This window comes from Anguilla rostrata, chromosome 4 (assembly GCF_018555375.3).
Source record: "Anguilla rostrata isolate EN2019 chromosome 4, ASM1855537v3, whole genome shotgun sequence".
Lineage (NCBI taxonomy): Eukaryota > Metazoa > Chordata > Actinopteri > Anguilliformes > Anguillidae > Anguilla > Anguilla rostrata.
The window spans coordinates 51,860,760-51,881,564 of record NC_057936.1 but is presented as its reverse complement, the minus strand read 5'-3'; the positions used below and the strand labels follow the sequence as shown (position 1 = coordinate 51,881,564).

The 20,805-nt window shown below is 37.1% G+C and overlaps 1 protein-coding gene across 4 annotated transcripts; it reads left to right on the top strand.

Moving 5' to 3' along the window:
* The first annotated feature begins 2,090 nt into the window (after positions 1 to 2,090).
* On the top strand, positions 2,091 to 6,078 carry cbln2b (cerebellin 2b precursor). Of its 4 annotated transcripts, none has more exons than XM_064333130.1 (4): positions 2,091 to 2,194; positions 2,823 to 3,299; positions 4,741 to 4,860; positions 5,059 to 6,078. In XM_064333130.1, the coding sequence occupies exons 2-4, from the start codon at positions 2,826 to 2,828 to the stop codon at positions 5,254 to 5,256; spliced, it is 792 nt and encodes a 263-aa protein (XP_064189200.1). In that variant the 5' UTR covers positions 2,091 to 2,194; positions 2,823 to 2,825; the 3' UTR covers positions 5,257 to 6,078. The 4 variants fall into 4 exon arrangements, with proteins under 4 accessions (XP_064189200.1, XP_064189199.1, XP_064189201.1 ...); XM_064333129.1 differs by having other exon boundaries at positions 2,157 to 2,232; XM_064333131.1 differs by lacking the exon at positions 2,091 to 2,194 and adding an exon at positions 2,347 to 2,611.
* Positions 6,079 to 20,805: the final 14,727 nt, after the last annotated feature.

Sequence of the window (20,805 nt, the reverse complement as noted above, 5' to 3'; positions counted from 1 at the left end):
TTTATGTTTCAGGAGTACTTGAGTAACATAATTGCAAATTTTACTAAAACTTTTAATAAATGGCTAAATTAAAAGGTGCCACTGAGCTAATGCAAATAGATAGTACTGATAAAGATGATGTATATTTGTATCCTGGTAAAGGCAGTTTCAGAATATACAATGATTAGAATGATGTGGGGTGATCAAAGAATGTTTTTTTATGTGAGCAGTCAATCATCCAAGACGTGAGACAATTATTTGATTCTGAAGTATTACAGTCTGGAAAAAGAAAATTAATCTGATGGAATGGCCACAGTAAAAGCTATGTACGACTTGACATAAGCATAATACGCAAAAATACAACGCAGCCATACCACCATGTTTCCTGCTCCTGCTGAATGTCTGATATTAAGCAAGTATGGATTTGGTTATTGTTTTTGAATGGGAGACCTCCTAGGAAACCTATAGTACGTTGCTCTTGGAAGTGGTGTTGATTGGCCAGTAGGGGCGACCATTCTTCTGGTCAAATAAACCCCAATGGCCCAGTGCGGTCATGGAGAACACTGTGCAGCAGGTGACGCTGTCTTTTAGACAAGACGTTAAACCGAGGTCCTGATTCACTGAAGTCATTAAAGATCCCATGATGCTTCCTGCTAAGCGTGAGGTGCCCCTTGGTGTCCTGGCCAAATTTCCAACCTGGCTTTCACAACCTGCCACCTAATCTTCCCCCTGTTCAATTTGCAAAAATATTTTTCTCTCCCTCACCTCCTCAGCTGATGTGTGGTGAACATTCTGGTGCAAAATGGCTGCCATGCAACACCCAGGTGGGCGGTAGCTACATATTGGTGGTGGTTGAGGTGAATTACTGAGTTAACTGGATAACTGCCCTGAGTAAAACTCAGAACAGCTCTTTTATGCTTTAGGCCATGTTCCAAATTTGTGACGTTTCCGTGTTTTACTCAGTGCAGTTGACCAGCTAACTCGGTGATCGTGCTTCGTGATACAAGCCCCAGCAGTGAGACACTATACCATCAACTAAAGTGTTTAAAGAATGATAAAAGCAATTCTTGGTATGGTCTAGTTTATGTCTTATACTTGTCCAATGTTAAATATTGGGACTATTGTGTTTCTAAAATGTCCCAGCTGCCGAATTTACAATCCTATTAAATAAATCTCTTGTGAAGATAAAGTTAAAGTATAATGTGAACGTCTGACATAATTTCACCAATTAGCGAAACGGAAGACAGAGAATGGCAGTTAATTAGAAGGGTTACGTGAAGGTTCAACAATCTTGATAGGTAGGTTACTCTTTCCAATCCATTTACTTTGCAAATCAAATCCAGGCATTTCCCCTAAATTCTAGAAGCCGCAGGTATTCTAAAATATTGATGAGTGCACTAAAAAGGTGGATTTGCAAATGTCAAAAAATGACTGTTTGATGATGATGATGGTCTCATGGTGTAGTGCTTGAATTCATGACAGAAGAAACCGTAACGCGAGTGCTGAGTACAGCTAAATCCACGTAATAAATATAAAACAGGCAGTGTTCTCATACAATTATTCATTTTAACAGCGCATACTTCTGCTTTCCCAAAATATTATTCAATTTAACAAAGGGGGATGGAAACGAAGAACTTTAGTGGTGTAACACGTTCCATCCACTGGATGGAGCAAATGCTTCTCCATTTATCTCTTGCAAATTCACTAGCTTATATGTAGTTACAGACGTTGTTATTCGAAATGACTTAAATATAGAATGTATTATGCCATCGAATAGGCTACACGTTCACATCTGAGTACTTAGGTTGTATTATAGGCTAATCTTATAAATAGACTAATTAATAAATATAAATATAACCGTCCTTTAAACCTACATGTGGGAATCAGCCAGAAAACTTCTAATTTAATTTCGGACCTTTTTTGCATAACACTGCATAAACATATATTATGGGCTATATTTTCAGCACTTCAAACGTGTGAATAATTGCATCATTATCAAGAGCCTCATTCTAGTTCATATGCTTTCTGTATGTAAATAGGCTCTTATTCCATGTTGGTCTGCCTCGCCGTGGTCTGGAGAGCCCTTCTTTCATGTAAAATAACAACCGTAGTTTAATTTAAAGGATGGGCGGGAGAGGCACAGGGGACGATTTCTTTTCTCCTCCACCAGTGTACTCCGGCTTCTGATAGCTTACTGTCAAGGCTTGCTCTAACGGTGAGACAAAACCCGCGCCCGTGACATTTATTTTTCAGGTAAACATTTGTCTTATAGTAGGCTACTTTCCTTTAGTCCAGCTGGAACGCATTTCATTAGAAGGGACTGTGTGTGTGTTTACGACTGTCCTTCTAGTAGTAAAAAAAATAGGCTTTTACATGACTAAAACCACAAAGGCTATCTTGCAGCGAAAAGACTGTTTTTGCAATATTTAGCACTGTAGTTGCGTTGTCTTAGAACTAGCCTACCGTAAATAGCAATAGCAAAGTAGGATCTCTCTCTCTTTCTCTCTCTCTCAAACACGCGCGCGCGCGCGAAAACATTTAGCCTATGTTAATTTAACGGACACAGCAAATTCACTTTTGGTTAACTTTCAGAAAGTTGCGTAGAAGTCTTATTGGAATCTGCAGTCGGCGGGTAATTACCACGAGTAACACCGCAATATGGCTTGGATTTATTGACAAGCACGGTGTGTTGTGTGTCGGCTATTGCATAGTCTTACGGTCTTGTCGGCTATTGCAAAGTGTATCGTCTTACAATTGTCATCTAAGCATCATGTAGCCTCATTAATGAAGTACCGTAATTGGAAATGGGTCGGCGAAATAATGTTTTCCTTCTCAATTTTCAGGGAATGACTCATGAAGACCAGTCTCATCATTACAGCAGAGAAGTAAAGCAGAGAGAGAGAGAGAGAGAGGAGAGAGAGAGAGAGAGAGAGAGAGAGAGAGAGGTTAGGTTGGAGCAGGTGATCGCGCCACAACAAACCTCCAAGGGGCTGATCGTCAAGATCAGTGTGCACAGGATTCTTGTCCCGATCATGGTGCCAGCAAGTTGCCCTGGACCTTGTGTCATGCTGGCGTTGTCCCTTCTCCTGGGATGTTCCGTTACTTTTTCCCTTGGCCAGAATGACACGGAACCCATCGTTTTGGAAGGAAAGTGTTTGGTGGTTTGTGACTCCAGCCCCTCCTCAGACGGAGGGGTCACCTCTTCGCTTGGGATATCTGTCCGATCTGGTAGCGCAAAGGTGGCTTTCTCCGCAGTAAGAGGAACAAATCATGAGCCGTCTGAAATGAGCAATACATCCATGACGATCTACTTCGACCAGGTCAGTCATTAACATCTGGAACTTATAACTCGCGTATATACACATCATGTGTGATGCATTTAGTTGCTTTCAACCAATTTACTCATCTTTAAGTAGGCCTACAACTTTTATTTGTACATTTCATGCGTTTTGGTTGAAATTATGTTTGTACTGTGTTTCATACGCATTAATTCACAGTTGACATTAAATAACACAAATGCCATATCATAAATGCACATAGATGCATTTTGATTTATTCATTTTGACTGAAGGATTGGAATCTCGAATGCAAGTCCTGTAGCCAACTCAGTAATGTGAGTTTTTTTTTTCCAGAGACGACTAGACGTCAGGGTGTTTAAATATATAATAGTCTAAATCGGCCCAATTACCAAACACATTCGTTTTCTCGAATTGTATCTTTACTCGGTTTACTTAAAATGCACATCTTTGTAACTTTGTTGGATATCAACGGACCTGCATGCAGCTGCAGTTTACTTTATTCAGCTATTTCACTGACTTGCTCTTTTATGACGACTTTGGTCAACTGAGACAATGACTGCATAAAAGCTTAAATGCATTATAACAAACGCACACGTGTAATGTCATTCTAATTCAATTCAACATGTTTAATATTTCACAAATATCTAGCTCGTGACATTATTTTAAAAATCCATCGGCCATTTCAAGTTAATATTAAACCTGTCAAATTGAGCAACGAGTCAATGTTAATATTTTGGTCGCTCTTGTTTCAGCAAATTGATGCTCTTAACAGTAAACATGAAGTTACTTGTTCTTTGTTACCAACAGACGGGGCTATAATGGTAGGCATCACTTGATTTCGTGAGGCGCGTTAATTGGCCTTCAGCTCAACATTTACATGAACAACCAATTAACGTCTGGAATGCCACATATTACTAGCATTCGGTAACTCGTTAACAGAGAAACTCTGCGAGAGTAAAGTTTCTGCCGGACGATCAAGGTAAACCACAATACCTGATATTTTGAACATAATCCCAACATAATTATTTTGACAGTAATCCTTTTAAAACAGCGATATGTAGTGGGCCTAATATTGTGTTTGTGTGATGGAAATTAAGAGCAACTGCTTTGGGAATCTTGAAGACATATATGCGACACTGTAACAAGAACACAAGACGGCTGGGAAGTAGGCTAATGACGTTCTGCATTTAACTTTACCAGGAGAAAATAAATAGAATGGAGCTATAACAAACATTTACGTATGTGGGAGTTCATAAACGCTCATACAATATGCGTCCTCGCGCGCACACACGCTCGCACACAGAGAGAGCTAAAGCTTTCTGAATTCCAACGTTGTGCTATAGAGAAACGCATGCCTGCATGAGTAGCCTACTGGTATCAATGCTTTGACATGTTACTTCATCCTGAAAGGAATTCTTTGTCGGTGCGTAATTTTACATTCAATGTTGTATTTTTGTTACAGGTATTAGTAAACATTGGCAACCATTTCGACTTAAAAGCGAGTGTTTTTCAAGCGCCAAGGAGAGGAATATACAGTTTCAGCTTTCATGTGGTTAAAGTCTACAACAGGCAGACTATACAGGTGAGCAGACATGCATGCCTTGTACAAAATCACATCCTAGTCCTTAAAGTGCAAGGATCATTTGGGCAGCCTAGCTACAATTCACTTTGTGTAGAAGCGTGGAACACATTTTACCCACTTAACAAGGACGTGTTTCTTCTTGAAATCCGTCAATACTGTTTGCTCGGAGTAAATGTAATACACTCTTTTATTACTTAGGTCAACCTGATGCAAAATGAATACCCAGTCATATCAGCGTTTGCCGGAGATCAGGACGTTACTCGAGAGGCTGCGAGCAATGGAGTTCTGCTGCATGTGGAGCGCGAGGACAGAGTCTATCTGAAGCTAGAAAGGGGCAATCTCATGGGCGGATGGAAGTACTCTACATTTTCTGGCTTTTTAGTTTTTCCTCTATAATTTATTTGCAAGTATTTGTTGCAAATGACTCTTCCGTGGTTGAAGAAAACGAAAACATGGCGTTGGTTTGAACCAAACTGTCACAGAATCTAATAGACTTGACGACATCAAAGTATTTTACGTCAACTAAGGACGTTTCCTTGGAACTCGCACTTCAATTGATTGATTATCATAATAGGATAAACAAATTAAACAGCCTGTGCAGTCTACAAAGTGAAGTTCGATATTCCGTTTTGGATTTTATTCTTGAAAAACATTGGCTTTTTATCAACAGACTACTCGGTGTATTTGGACTATTGAATGAATAAGATGTCCACAAGATACCGAACATAAAGCTCTGAACTACGTCTTTAACACTGCTTTATTTTGTGTTTGTATAGCAAGAAAAATGGCTTTAGTCAAGTAAAGTGTGTGGAATTCTGGACGTTCCCTTGTCGAGAAGTGCTTTATCGCCAGAAGCATTTTTTCCCCGAACGGACGATCTTTTGTTTCGTGCTGTTCCTGGTGTTTATTTTGGATGCTGAACATACTTAAAAAGATGCCACTTATAAGCCACCTACTATTTTGAAAGATTGTTAAAGAAGAGAGTCATATTCAAGCTATTGGATAAGCATCCATTGAAGAACTATTTTACTAAACGTTTAGTATAATTTATGAAATACATACTGTACTCACTTTATCGTCTGTCCTACAGTACATTCCGGATGCGTAGCTTTGACCGACTTTGTTCAGTGACCTTGCTCACAATTGTATGTTGTGAAAGAACTACATAAAAAATCCCCATATAATATCCCGCAGAAATAATAAAATATTGTATTGTTATGCCTATTTTTACTGATTTTATTTTCAAAGTTCATTTCCGTACCAAATATTCATTAATATTTTACAAAGATGGTCCGTATTTTCATTACTTATCATTTATCACATACGAAAAAATGCCTTCAACCACCAAGAACTGCATAACTACATTTTCTCAAGTCACACATTTAATTTAGCATGCACAATTAATACCTTGTTGGCCTTATAGGCTGACTGCCCCACAGCAACAAGTTGGTTCTGTCTTTATTCCCTGTCCATGGTGCTGAAAATTGCGGACCCCCGGTTCGCAGCAAATATTCTCATATGGACTTGACCACTATATAAGAGGTCACGAATTAACTTAATTTAGTTTGAATTCATCTGATTGCATTGCATATTTGTGCATTTAGCTAGTAATAATCAAGACATGAACCCTCCTGTTGTCGTCAGGGTCAAAAATGATCTTCCTCAGTTTAACAGCTGTGAAAACACCCTGATGACTTTTCCTGGAGTCACCATATCACTTGAAAAAGCTAAATAATGCCCTTTATATATATATATATATATATATATATATATATATATATATATATATGTGTGTGTGTGTGTGTGTGTGTGTGTGTGTGGTGCACCATTAGATTACAAAGATTGTCTTATGTTTTTTTTTGACCCTGCAGTGATGGAATATCTGTCACATATCAATTACAGCAAAAGATACATAATAATAATAATAATAATAATATAATTCTGCTGTGTGTTTTGTAGTAAAAGACTGAAGAAATACAGTCACTCTGGACTCATTTGTCAAATTTACTGATGAATGGCATATTTTTCTACATGAAAAATTAAATGAAGAGGCTTTATCAAAGGGTTTTGATGAGGGTGGCTCATATTAGACCCTGTGCATGAATAATATGTATGCATTGGGTGCATACATAATATGAAGAGAACACAAGGGTTAATATAATTAGGACCTGTACACGCACACACACACACACACAAACTCTCTCTCTATTTCTCACTTTCTCTATTTCCCACTTTGTCATCCTGTAATACCTTTAATTTTCCCTCTGGAGTGAATGTATAGAAAAAAATGAATGGTTACACAGTTGACCAAAAGTATCCGAGAGAGAGAGAGAGAGAGAGAGGTAGATAGATAGGTGGATATCATTGTGAATACACCATGCACTAACAAACAAAAATGATTTGGGATTTTATAAAAACAGCAAAAAAGCATATGGAATGACATGAAAAAGAAAAGTTAATTTCCTGGGTGTACCTAAAGTGATGTGTAAATATAAAAGACGTCTGCAATCATGTAAAAAACGAAATAAAATCTGCATTAATGTACTTCGTAATATCGCCATGTGACACATTGCTCCTAAAAATACTTTCCATACTTATTGCGTTTTAATGTAAATGGCCTGAGCAATGAGACAATATGCACATAATAACTGGTGGTTTCTCAACTGTTAAGTTTTTGTTCTTTCAGATCTCCACATAATCCGTTAAGGACAAGTTTAGTTGTGTATCAAAAAAGTAATTTTATCCTTCTGAAATTATGTTATAAAAAAAAAAATAGATCCGTGAGCTCCATTTCACTTGATTCTTTTTTCCCTTCAGTCATCAAAATGCAATGCGATGTTGGCTTTAATATATGTATGTCAAATGGTTTATGGAAGCTCAAATGGTTCACAACAAGATAATATCCAAGATAATGGACAATGGAAAATAAATCAAAATTCTATTTATAATTGAGAATTACCTTTGAATATTCTAAATTTGGAAACTATCTGGCTGGTTAGATTGCTTTGATGACTGGTCACTGAAAATGACTACATTAGCCAGCTAGCCAGTAAATGTTTAGCCTAAATATTTTGATGACACAAAAATGAGCTAAAAAAACTAAATCATATGACCGTTCATGTTCTATACTTTTACATATTAGTAATCTAAAGCATAGGTAACATATTGTCAGCACTGTCTTTAATAAAATATAAAAATTGTGGAGTTTATCTGCCTCACCATCAAATGGTGTGCATTGTTGACTGCTTACATTCAGTGAGACACAAGGACTTCATAAAAACAGCCTTATATAAAATTTTAAATGCACATAGATTTATCATTGTGGAGAAACTATTGGGAGTGTAATTGTTGAAAAGGTTATAACTCCATCAATGTAGAGTTCTGAGCTGATGTGTGTGCCCGTGATGACGAGGCTTGCACAGGGCATCCCTGGTCAAATAGAACTTAAAAGATAATCAAAACATTGTACCAGGGCGCTAGTATATATATTAAGTCATATCTAGAACCACTGTGTTTTAATATCTGTAATTATTATTATCACTATCTTATTTGTTTCTACAAGAAAGAATAACAACATCATGATCTGCTAATGCAATTTACCGTAATTCACAGAGAAAAGTACAGGTGCAGCAATAGCAATGTGTTGTGTGTTTTGTATGGTCAACTGGCCTGAATTCTGTAGGAAACCAAAAAAGTATTTTACCTTCTGTTCTATTTGTCAAAAAAGCTGAGTAAAACCTGCATTTATAATCTTTGGATGGTAGTCAAATGAAGTATCAAGGAAATTAAGTAGAAATTGATTTTAGCATGATCTCCTCAGGTAACTGTGTGCGAAGGGGAAGTGCGGTTAATTGTAATCCATCATGTGATATATACACAGTGAAATGCATGCTTTTGCTTGATAGTACTGTCTGAAAGAAGTTTTTCTCTCTTTTTTTGGAGATGTGGTAGTAGTTACTGAAAACAGCCAGAGGAGGTCAGAATGTTTTTATTTTGACACACTAAAGTGCACTATTAAAGTCATAAATCAGCTCTTACTTCAAACATTTTCCACTAAGCATCACTACATAGTGCTGCATGCCAGGCAAGTGTAGTGTCCTTTCCTTAGTGGGGGTTGCTCATTTTCTTCCAAACAAAGACACAGGTTTGTATTCAAGAATTGCACTCATGTATTCTTGAACAACAATTCTTAATTTATAATTTATGCTCACTCCTTTTTAGAGTCTGCTTGGCACTATGTACAGTAATTATTCCTTAGTAATCCAATGCATTTACATGATTAATCCTAAGCATGGACAGTCATATGTCTTCATATTTCACAGGAGCATTACATTAAAACCACCATCTCTGAATACGCTAAAAGGCTTTGAGCAATGTTTATTGCACCCATAAAATAAAATATGTATGTGAGATACTGTATACAATTCATAAAATGTTACCATATGAGCACTATCAGAATAATTTTTATTGTACTGACAACTAAAGGCAAAATCCACCTGGGGAATGGTTCACACTTAAACTACATTTAAAACATAAAATTTGATTAGGCTTTATTACAAATAAAAAATTACTAGCCTAACTGAACTGAATGATCACAATTTTCTAAAAATTTTGTCTGCTTATTCAGTTGACTTAATTTCAGGAATGTGCTCAATAACCAAATTTTAGTCCATAGTTACCTAAATGCTGCTGCAAAATTGAAAGTACATCAACTCAAATTTTGCTATAAAGAAGGAATAGGCCACATATTAAAGCAATTACATAGGTCACATGATGTATTTCTGAAATGTAAAACAAGAAAATCGCTGTCACTTTATACGGTAGTTTGGTGCTTACATAATTCAATAAATAATTTTCCATCATCGGATTTGTGGACAATCCATTCCCAAACAAATTTTCATATAATTTTCATAGCACTGGCAGATGTGTTAATTGTATGTTACATAAGTATAATACATAACTAGCAACAATGGTAAACAGCAAAGGTGGATGGTGTCAAAGCATCAATGAACACCATTTTGACATCGTAAAATCATATGATTAAAAGTATGCCTCCTAAAATGTAAAATAAATCTCTGAGTTTAAGACACTTTTATAGCTGCACAGATGTGAGCATAGTATGCTTTGCAGACATTGTAAAAGTGGCAATAAAAAAGTAACTTCAGCTGAACAGATCTGAAGCAATACATCTTGCCTGCTTGAAAATGCCTTTGTTCCAAGTTAAATGGATCTCCAGAAAGAAGAGGTTTCTTATTAAATGTCTATTGTTCAATACATTGAATGTTTATCCTGTACCCATACTGTTCACCGAGCAGGGTTATATAGTTCCAAGTGTTCTCTCACAGCAAGACCCATTGCATGAACTGCATACATTAGTTTCAAGAGTGAATATTAAACCCATCTCAAGGATATCACATACTGGCTGAGGATTTCATAACTGGTGTCGGCCACTGTTATTCATTAATCTCTGGCATCACATGTCTTAAACAGCCACTTTGTCAGAAGCCCCCTGTTGTGTGGCGCAGCTGTAATGCCTGCTCAGTCAGGCTTGCACAAAAGCCACCAAGATATCATTTCCACATTGTCTGAAGGATTAAATGGTTTTCCTCAACCAGAAATTAAAATCCATCCGTTTTGCCTCTGTCATCTGTAAGTCCCAACAAGCATATTTTATCCAGGACTGTAATGTGGTTTGGAGCTACCTAGCTGTCCACCATTAAGAAAGGGAATCCAACAGATGACATCACACAGAAAGTATTTGTGAAAGTAGCTATGGCTGGTTGTTGAACCTCTTCCTGATTTGTTCTTTTTTAATTACCCAGAATTATTACCTGGTTAATAGGGCTGTACCTAATATTCAGAGTCTCGATTTAATACATTTTATTTGATTTGAATGCCATTCATGATATGTTAGTCATGAATGCGGAGTCCCAGCATTTCATCAATAATAAGACTTGGACCCTGCGATGCTAAAAGCAGAAAACATGGATAAGTATTCCAAATTCCTACTTCTTGGGTTCTGGAGCATTGCTACTTGCACAGCTTCACAAATATCTCTTCTGTTACAGCTTTAAAATGCCATTTCTGGCTGTTGGCCAGACGTTTCTGCATGACTTCTGGTAGGTCACTATATTCAGTGGAACGTGATGAATCCTGCCTTCTAATTAAAAAAAAAAAACTCAAATTATTGGTCAATAATATAAATGGTTTCAGAAAACGATTTACATTTCAGGCTGAAATTATGTAAGTAAACCCATATCATTTAATGTAGTTTAAGCATAAATGAACAATTCCAAACAACCGCCAAATAGTCACAGACACTGTATGACAATATTGCAATTGTTACACAATGATATTTTAATTAAATTGACAGTTTAACACAGGTCTTATGCATTTTTACACCCTTATTTCTCGTGTGGTAACCACCACCCTACTCTCTTGACAATCCGCTCTTCTATGAGTGTTCTCTACAAGTAAACACATACCAAATAATCAACACTGCTGGTAGCTACATGTTACATATGTGAAACCTTCTGGCTAATTTTAAGTGTATGTTTAATTTAGCAAGCCAACACAAATAAACAAACACACAGATAGCTCTGTACAGTGGATGTAACCCAGCAGTCACTTTTGTGCTGAATTGATCTGGCTTCTGATTCCAAGCTCAGCCTTTCTGCAACTTTGATTAACTTTCATATAGCTTGCTACTCATTCCCTTTTAGCCCCACCACTTGCAGGTCGGGTAAAATCACTGCAAACAATGAATATGCTCAGACAAACACACACAGACTTGTTCTCCCCAATATAACTCCTAGCACACACAATGTAATAGCTTTGTTGTTGGCAAATCAGTGCCCCCATAAAGTTGTGCCACCACAGCTGGTCCATGAAACTGCTTCACCTCCCAGGTTGCTATTTAATACTATCCCTGCATATCCTTTAAACACACCCCACATTATCCACTCCGAAGAGGCAGAATATTAGTTAACTCAATTAAATATTGTTGGATTGTTTGGGCCTGTCACATTTTTTGTTTGGGCAAAGGGGCAGGTCCAAATGAACTAGGTGGCTAATCTACTTCAGAAAATTAGCCCAACACTTCATCCCTGCCTAGGCTAATGGCGGTTGGTGACAGATCCATTAACACATCTCTGTTTGTTGTATGAAGTACCACAGAGAGAGGCAGTGGGAGGTGCCTAATGATTGGCTGGGTTACCACCCCACTGCTCCTGGCAGCAACATATACACTGGTCCAAATTCTTCATAATAACTGAAGCTTTGTTCAAGAAATCAACAAAATAAAATCAGCCACTCAACTGCCTTTTATTCTTCTTTAATGTTTTGTATTGGTCCCCATGGTTTATTTGTTAATGGATATTTTCTTTAGCACTTTATTTATCTATGAATCACTCTATATTGCTTGTATAAACCTTTGAATCATTATTCCTATTTAATCATTATTATTATACCATGATTCCTTTTATAATCCTGTCTAGAAAGCTAGCTGACATACTGTGGTCCTGTGGCATGTTTTGTTCAAGCCCACTGGGTCGAACATCAAATTGGCTTGCATGCTAATAAGGAATTTAACTCAGGGAAGTATCGCCTTGACACATATTAAGTAAATGGTGTTAATATACCAGTTCCCAGGCACTGTAGGCTTCTCCTGTCGGTGCTGAAGCTAGGTGGGGCTTCACAAGTTAGCGGGTTGGAAGCATCCTGTGGGCTGAGGCAACTGTGGCCCCTGCAGAGGTGGTGTTGGCAGGCTAATATAAGAAGTGTTCCTCTGCAGTCTGACTGCTGTGTTGTGCGCTACCCATCGGAATTGGCTTCACCGCTCCAGCTGTCCTTGCAGTTGGAAGCACTTTTGGAGCGAAAACAATGTTAGGGAGAAAGATAAATGTTGAGTTTTCTGAACAGGGGCTGCAGACCTTGGTGATGTGGGTCAGTGCTAACTTAACTGGTAAAGATATATCAATGTAGGCAGGGCTGGCTCTAGCCAGGGGGGTGGTAAGTAATATTAAGAACCTTCTGTTGAAGGCGATTGCTCACTTTTTCTCTGAATTGCACCTTATTTTCCATAGTATCATCAGATTTCCATGATGAGTTTTGGAACAAAAATTATGTGTATATCATGCATTATTCCATACATGTATTAAAAAAGGTATACAATTAGACAACTAGATTATTACTGGAATAGTATTTTAAAAAATAGTGTGCTGTACTCCGCTTCGTGTCAGGCCAAACCCACAGCCTGTCGTGAGCTATTGCTTATATATATATATATATATATATATATATATATATATATATATATATATATATATATATATAAACTGAATTAGCAGCATGCTTTAGGCATGTTTTTGAAAAGGAAAAAAAAAAAAAAAAAAAAAAACTTCAGTAGAGACCTTAGGGCCAGAAGTATTATTATCATTTCAAACTATCAAAAACTATGCTATCAAATACATTTTTCTACAGTTAATTAATTAATGATACATAATTTGTATAGATAATATGCCATAAAGGATCTTTTACAAATGGTAAAACTATATTTAAAGAAAATATCAATGCTTAGTATACTAGCACATTGGCAAATGTTGAAGAATATAAAACATAACATATTTAGTGATAACCCTGCTCTGTGCACCAGCAAATTGCATGTTAATTAGTTGAAGGTAAGAGATATCACAGAAGATGAGGTGGCCTTTGGCTTGATATAAGTCTAAGCATATGTGGTTTGTTATTAACTTTGATCATTAAAGCAAAATATATATTTTTTAATACTTGGAAAACACTGGGACGCTAGTACCTAATTTTATTTAAATGTCTGTGTATATTCACTCATAGGTAAGGCAGACAAAAATGCTTTTTTTTTTACTATCAGCTGAATAATAATTCACAGGTATCAGAGAGTGCTGTATGTTTCATGCAATATTCATGCTGGTCTTTCTCCAGACCTATAAAAACAAGGCAAAACCAAATATTTACATTCAGGCATTTTAAAGATTCTCTTAAACAGAATTTGTATGATGACCTAGAACACCCTAGTCAATTGCAATGGCAAGTTCATGATTAAAACATGCATTAAATTTAGCCACAGAATATGGTGCTGTGCTGCAAAATCTTTCATATTTATTACAACTGTTTGAAAGGACTGTAAAACTTCAGCCCCATATTGCCTTATATTTAGAGCAAAAATATCAGGATTTGTCCCTGTATATGTGTTTGAAGATAGCTACCAAGGTAGTATTTGCTTTTCACATTACCTAGAGGAATACATTCATTTGAACTAGAGGGGACCACATTGCTATTTTATACACAAATGAATGTGATGCAGTGGCTAAATTATCTGAGGCTCATGTTATCAGAGCCATATGTTCTACAGTCAGAACCACATTCAGAAGATGTTGATTTTCACACACTGCTTTCCATTACTTTTTTCCAGAACATACAGAAATGCAGACAATGCTTGTTATGGAAAAGAGAATGGCATTGGCTCAATATTTGAAATCTGGTATTTAACACTGGGTATTTTTAAACTTGGTTATACTTAGGTCTCTCATCATCTGTCATCAGAAATGAAAACATGGGGATTGAGTTTGTACACATCAGAATAGGTGTTAGTGCACTTTGTCTTGTGTTTATTGTCATGTTGGCAATCCCTGCAGTTGTTTGCTAACAATGTACATGCCAGCTGATATTAATATACAGTATTAATTTTGTATTTCTCTAAATTTTGAATTTAAGAGTCAAATGGCATATCTTATGTATTCTTATATGTATATGTTACCGTTGAGTTTATAGCACACGCACAGGCTGAAGCAGAGAAGCAGTCATAAAACATAAAAATCACCAAAAACAGATCAGAAACATCTCCAGGAATATTACACTAAATATAAACTCATAATCATATACAAATATGAACTATAATCTTAAATCATGTTAAACAACCATGTAGATTACTTTTTCCCATTTATTCTACCAAAAACAGATACAATGGGGCATCCTTCCAAATTCCAAATGTCAGTGACTCTTCTATTTCTCTGGTTTTGTTTGCTAGAGTTTCAAATTTCTGTCAATTAATTATTCCCCATACAGATGTATACCATTCTTTTCCTCATCCCCTTGAATTTCAGTGCTTTTGCCTCCATTGTATTAGTCCCATTGTTGCTGATGTCTGTGAAGCTAACCATTTGACTTGCTTGATCCTCTTTTTACAGTCTCTTTGAAGACTTTCTGTCATTGTTACATGATGAATTACACATATATAGTATCTTTTCTCTTTTAACTGTCTGTAAAGAAGCCCTAGTTTTGATCACTTTCTTTATTCAACATCTTACAATTCCCCCTTCTCTACTTTCAGTTGAATGACACCATTGGAGAAATCCCACATACAATATGTCTAGCTTAAAAAATGTCACTGAGAACTTTGACAGAGCACCTGTTTCTCTGAATAATAATTACAATTTATTTGACAGTTTATATTCATATTCTGTGTCAGTAAAATATTGAAATTATTTAGAGGTTCACTTGGAGCATGTAATATGTTTTTAAATGTGAAATTGAAGGAAAGTTAGAGCTGCCACAACAGAAGTGCACTAAGTGCATGACCTTTAAAAGGCTGAATTACAAAGGATACATATAACTAAAAATGGTATGGTGTAAATGATGGTCTCTGGGCCATTCCTAAAATGACTATTCAAGACTGACTGACATTTCAATCATAATTTAATAAATTAAAGATTTTAAGAGTGTTGCTGGCAATCCCCATGGAAGCATATTTGCAGAGGTTTATTCGGACAATGTAGAAACAAAATAAACTTCAACTTTTCAACTTTGAAAGGCAGAACTTTCAACTGTAATCTAGAAAGTTTTGAAAAAGTTTAGCATTTCAAGTTTAAAAGTCAGAAGTTTTGACTTTAAAAGTTAAATGTTTTTGACATTCTCAAAAGGTTTGACTTCAGCAAAAACTTTTTGCATAACTTTTGTGTAAAACCCCAAAATACCTTACAGGAAAGACCTCATAAGTCTGTTTTATTTGGTAAAAAGGATTTATTAGCCTATAATATTAGTTTAATTTTAGTTCTGTCTTCAATTAACATTGTCAATGGCTAGACATGCCAACCATTATAGCTAGTTAACAGTAACAGTGTTCTTCAACTGGTAGCCAAATAATTGTCAGACTGGTGTGCAACACATCTGGGAATAACAAAACCCCATCTGAGTTGCATGCAGGTGCACCAAATATTATTTTGTGCAAAACCATGAAATATGATGCCTTAAATTGTTTTTTTTTTTTTTGAGGGTTTTTCTAGAGAAGAGGTTACTAATAGACTGCCAGGCATATTCAATACTTTGAATGTCTAAGCAGAGATTGAGATATAGAAGTATAAAGGATAAAGAAGTATTGGATCAATTACATATACTAAAGACAAATAAGGCAGCAGGCCCTGATGGCAAATGCCCAAGGGTACTCAAAGAGTTTGGTGAGATCATCTTTAAACCACTGACAGGTATTTTTTAGACTCAGACAGTGTGCATCCCTTTAACCTTTATTTTAGTCTTTAGAAACTGTAGATGTACCTCATGGCTGAAAATAAAATTGTGAGTGTAGAATGGGGGAAATGGGGACTGTACTACTAGAAAGATACTGAGGATCTGGAAAAGGTTCAAAGAAGGGAGACCAAATTTATTCCTGGTATGAAATATAAAAGCTATGAGCTGTTCCCGGAAATCTACTGTACTGTAGGTTTTCATTCCAATCCTAACAAAGCACACCACACTCAACAGTTAGAGATCTTGTTCAGCTGATAATTAATAGAATCAGGTGTGCCATACTAGGGTTGAAAAAAAACCTACAGGGCAGTATATCTCCAGGAACAGGATTGGGCAGCTCTGCTCCAGTGCCAGTGTTGTATATTTACTTAACTATATATAAATGCAAAGTATTGGATGATAGTAATGTAGAAAAGTCCACACCCTCTCTGAGGAATACCTCTGCCTGCTTCCCAGCAACCTGTCAGCCTCTGCAACATTCTTTTCTGAACCACATGCTTCTCTCTGAGGTGTTCTCTGACATGTGATTATCCTTTGTGTTCTCTTTCCACATTTCTTACAAACGATAAAGTTTAAGACTGTGTTTTTAATGCAAAGATGGTGTGAGTATCTCCCCACAGAGTGCCGTCATCCACTCCCATTCCTAAGCCTTGTGCTTTCTAGCCGACTACATTTTTTTATCCCTTTTTTTCCTTCAGCTATTTGCACTATTCTGCTCTTTCAGACTTTTCATAAAGAAGTGAAAGATGAAGATAAATAAAAGTTGCTACTTTTCTTCTTGTTAGCTGCACAGTACAGGAACTACCAAGCAGTGAAGGTCTCAACAGGTCTATATTGGTACTACTGCCCAGTAGTGGAACATCTGGTCCATGTCTGAATCAGCAAACTTTCCTACTATTGAGTATACCAGTCACTCCAGTTCCTGGTCACTAAATTCCCTGTTTTACTTCTCACCCTTTTCCTTTGATTTCCCTGTTTCCTTTTTGCTTGTCCCCTATGGCTAGCTTTTGCTTCCTGTGCTCCTTGTGTTTCCTTGCTCATTGTTTGTTTTACAGGTTTAAATCTCCAGCTAGAAATTATTGCTTCACTGAGCTCAGCCTCCCCGTGTGATCTCTGCACCTGGATCCTAACCATTTATGTGAGCCTGTGACAACACAAGTTGCATTCAAGTTGTATTCAACTTGCCTACGCATCAGTAGCAAGTGTCCCAATTTGCCTGCTCTTCCATACATTGACTCATGTGGCTGCAACTCAATACATAAAACATGCAAACATGGTGATGAGGTTTAGTCATTGAATGAACGAAGATTAGAATGGTCCCCTTTGACCAGGGTGGGGTTGTTCGTGCCAGATGTAGTGGTTCCAGCATTTCTGAAACAGCTGTCCTTCTGGGATTCACATGCAATACAATCTCTTGAGTTTACAGAGAATGGTGTGATAAACAAAAAACATCCCGTGAGCAACCATTCTGTGAGTGAAAACACCTTGTTAATGAAAAAGGTCAGAGGAGAATGGGCAGACATTTTCAAGGTAAGATATAGACCACAATTGCTCAGCTGTTTACAACAGTGGTGTGCAGAAAGGCATCTCTGAACACACAGTGCGTCAAACCTTGAAACGGATGGACTAGAGCAGCGGAAGGTCACACTGTGTTCCACTTCTGTTAGCTGTGAATAGGGAGATGAGGCGACAGGGGGCACATGATCACCAAAACTGGACAATTGGAAAAAAAAAACAAGATTGGAAATAAAAGTTGTCTGACAAATCTTGATTTCTGTTGAGACATGCAGATGGCAGGGTCAGAATTTGGCAAAGTTCAAGAATCCGTACAGGGTGGCAAGTGTAGTATAATGGGCAAGGAGTTGGTCTTGAAGGTCACAGGTTCAATTCCTCGGTAGGACACTGCCATTCTACCCTTGAGCAAGGTATTTAACTTGCTTGCTTCAGTATATATCCAGCTGTATAATTGGATACAATGTAAATGCTATGTAAATAGTGTAAGTATGCTCTGCTAAATGCCTATAATATAATGTAATCCATCCTGCCTTGTGTCAACAGTGCAGGCTGCTGATGGTGATGTAATGGTGTGGGGAATGTTTGTGTTTGGCACACAATAGGCTACTTGACCGATTGAGTATAATTTGGACGCCACGGCATGCCTAAGCATTGTTGCTGACAATGTGCATCCCTTTCCCTTTATCACTACAGCCATTTCAAATTTATACATCCAGCAGGATAATGTGCCATGTTACAAAGCACACATCTCAAGGTGGTTCCAATAACATGGCAGTGACTTGAGTTTACTCAAATGACCAGCAAAGTGTGCATATCTTAGTCCAATAGACGGGTGGTTTGCATCATGAACGTGCATCCAAATCTGCAGGAACTGCATGATCCTATTGAGTAAGCACAGACCAAAATCCCTAAGTAATGTTTCCAGCACCTTTCTGAATTCATGCTGCAAAAAGTTCAAACTGTCCTGGAGGCAAATGAGGGTCCTACCCGGTACCAGATTACCTGCTAAAGTGGCGTGGTGACTGAATATATGTACAATTTCTCTCTCTGGAGTCTTTAATGTTATTTGTGTTCTTATACCTACTGTTGTTTACCACAGCACCCCTAGTCAGCATTTGTTTCTGTATTTGCTACCTGGAAGTAATGAAATGCATTTAACATATAAGCTTTCTCACTAGATGTCATCCTGTGCTATCTAAGTTAAGATTAAAATGATTATCACCCTTAAATCACTTTGGACACTTGGTAGAGTTTCACATTAGTGGTGATATTCATACCATGAATATAAGTAGTATATATTTAAACTATAATAGTTTAAAATCTGTAACTAATCAGAATTTCTATTAATTTGAGAGTGAGTGGCAAAAGGCAATAAACAACACAGAAAAAGCACACAGCATGCAATGTGCACTTTGATAAAGAAACAGGAAGACAGTAGACATTGGAATCACGTTTCCGGTGGATCGTAATGTGATGTTTGTTAGCAAATTCCAAGGTTTATTTTTATTTTCCCTACAAGTAAGTGTCCCAGGTGTTCAATCACTCATGTAATTTAATTATGTAAGAGAGGCACAAACAGAAGGGGAAAAGACAGGCCTCAGCTCAGCTACCCCCAGCCTCAGGCATCTGATATTTTATAGCCATTACCATTCTTTTTAATATGGAATTTAATCCTCCACCCCCTCTCAATTGCCTCTTTTCTGCTAACAACCCTCCCTTGTGGATCAAATCAGTAGAAAATACGAACATGCAAAGAGACCAAATTGGCTTCCAGGATTGCTGAAATCAATCTAAACTGAAAATTGCAAAACAGGAAGCCTCAGGATATTTGGCAAAAAAAGAGTCAAGGCTGTTTTGGGTAATGTGAGCCTGAGATGTCACAACAGCAATTACTAAATGATTGAAGACAATCAAGGTGTGGATGCTGAAGTTATAAAAAAGTATGAGTCTTATTTCAGAAATTTCAAGTGTATATTGGACTTTCAGGGGAAGTTATTATTCAGTTATATGTCCTATGCAGGGATTACACTGCATTTTTTTCTTTATCCCTTTGAGTTAAGAGTTGATTAATTGATTGAAAAAACAACTTTAACTTGACTGCATTGTGGTTATAGTAAAATAAGTCATATGCAGCTCTTAAAACGTGCAAAATAAATATAATGCCTCTAGTGTGCACTGCTGTTTCTTACCGTAATGAGGTACATTTCCAAGTCGTTATTTATATGATGAAGATGTATTACCTCCTGCCACACCTGCCCTGGTCTGTGCTTTTGAATCATACCCAGTATGTATATATTTCTGCATCTAAAATTACTAAAGTGACACCTCAATGACCAAATCAGCTGCCACACAGCAAGACAGCAGCATCATGATTAAAGATCCAGGAAACTCGATTCAACTTATGATTATATCCTCCGTAAGTGACAAGTGATGGTCTTCTTCATATTTCTTTCAAGTTTACAACCCAATTATGACCATTGAATTGTAATAAACACTATTAGATTATTGACCTGTTCAGCATGTTAGGACAGGGTGAGAGTGTATCCTCCGCTCATTAATATTCATATCTGTAAGACAGCCATTCCTCGTTGCTAGGTTAGCACTAGAAAAGTAATTTCTTCAGTCATAACAAATTCAACATGCTTCCCCTGTTCCCTGCTCCAGCTATTTGGAGTGCACTTTTACACATTTTACACAGTTTTCATGCAGTCTATTCAGTTTACTCAAGTTCTCCGTTTCTGTGAAAAACTGAAAATATTCTAGACATTATCTACGCTGAGTTGATCATTTCTATAACAACAACGCCCGCAATTATTCAGCCCCATACTGAAGTCTTTATCCGCTTCATCAAACGCTTGCATGGATGTATTT

Bases quoted from the DNA above. Each gene is read 5' to 3' on its own strand.
- cbln2b (XM_064333128.1), top strand. From the start codon at position 2,784: ATGGGTCGGCGAAATAATGTTTTCCTTCTCAATTTTCAGGGAATGACT. The intron at 3,300-4,740 runs GTCAGTCATTAA...TTTTTGTTACAG, and splicing joins TGACGATCTACTTCGACCAG to GTATTAGTAAACATTGGCAA. The intron at 4,861-5,058 runs GTGAGCAGACAT...TTTATTACTTAG, and splicing joins ACAACAGGCAGACTATACAG to GTCAACCTGATGCAAAATGA.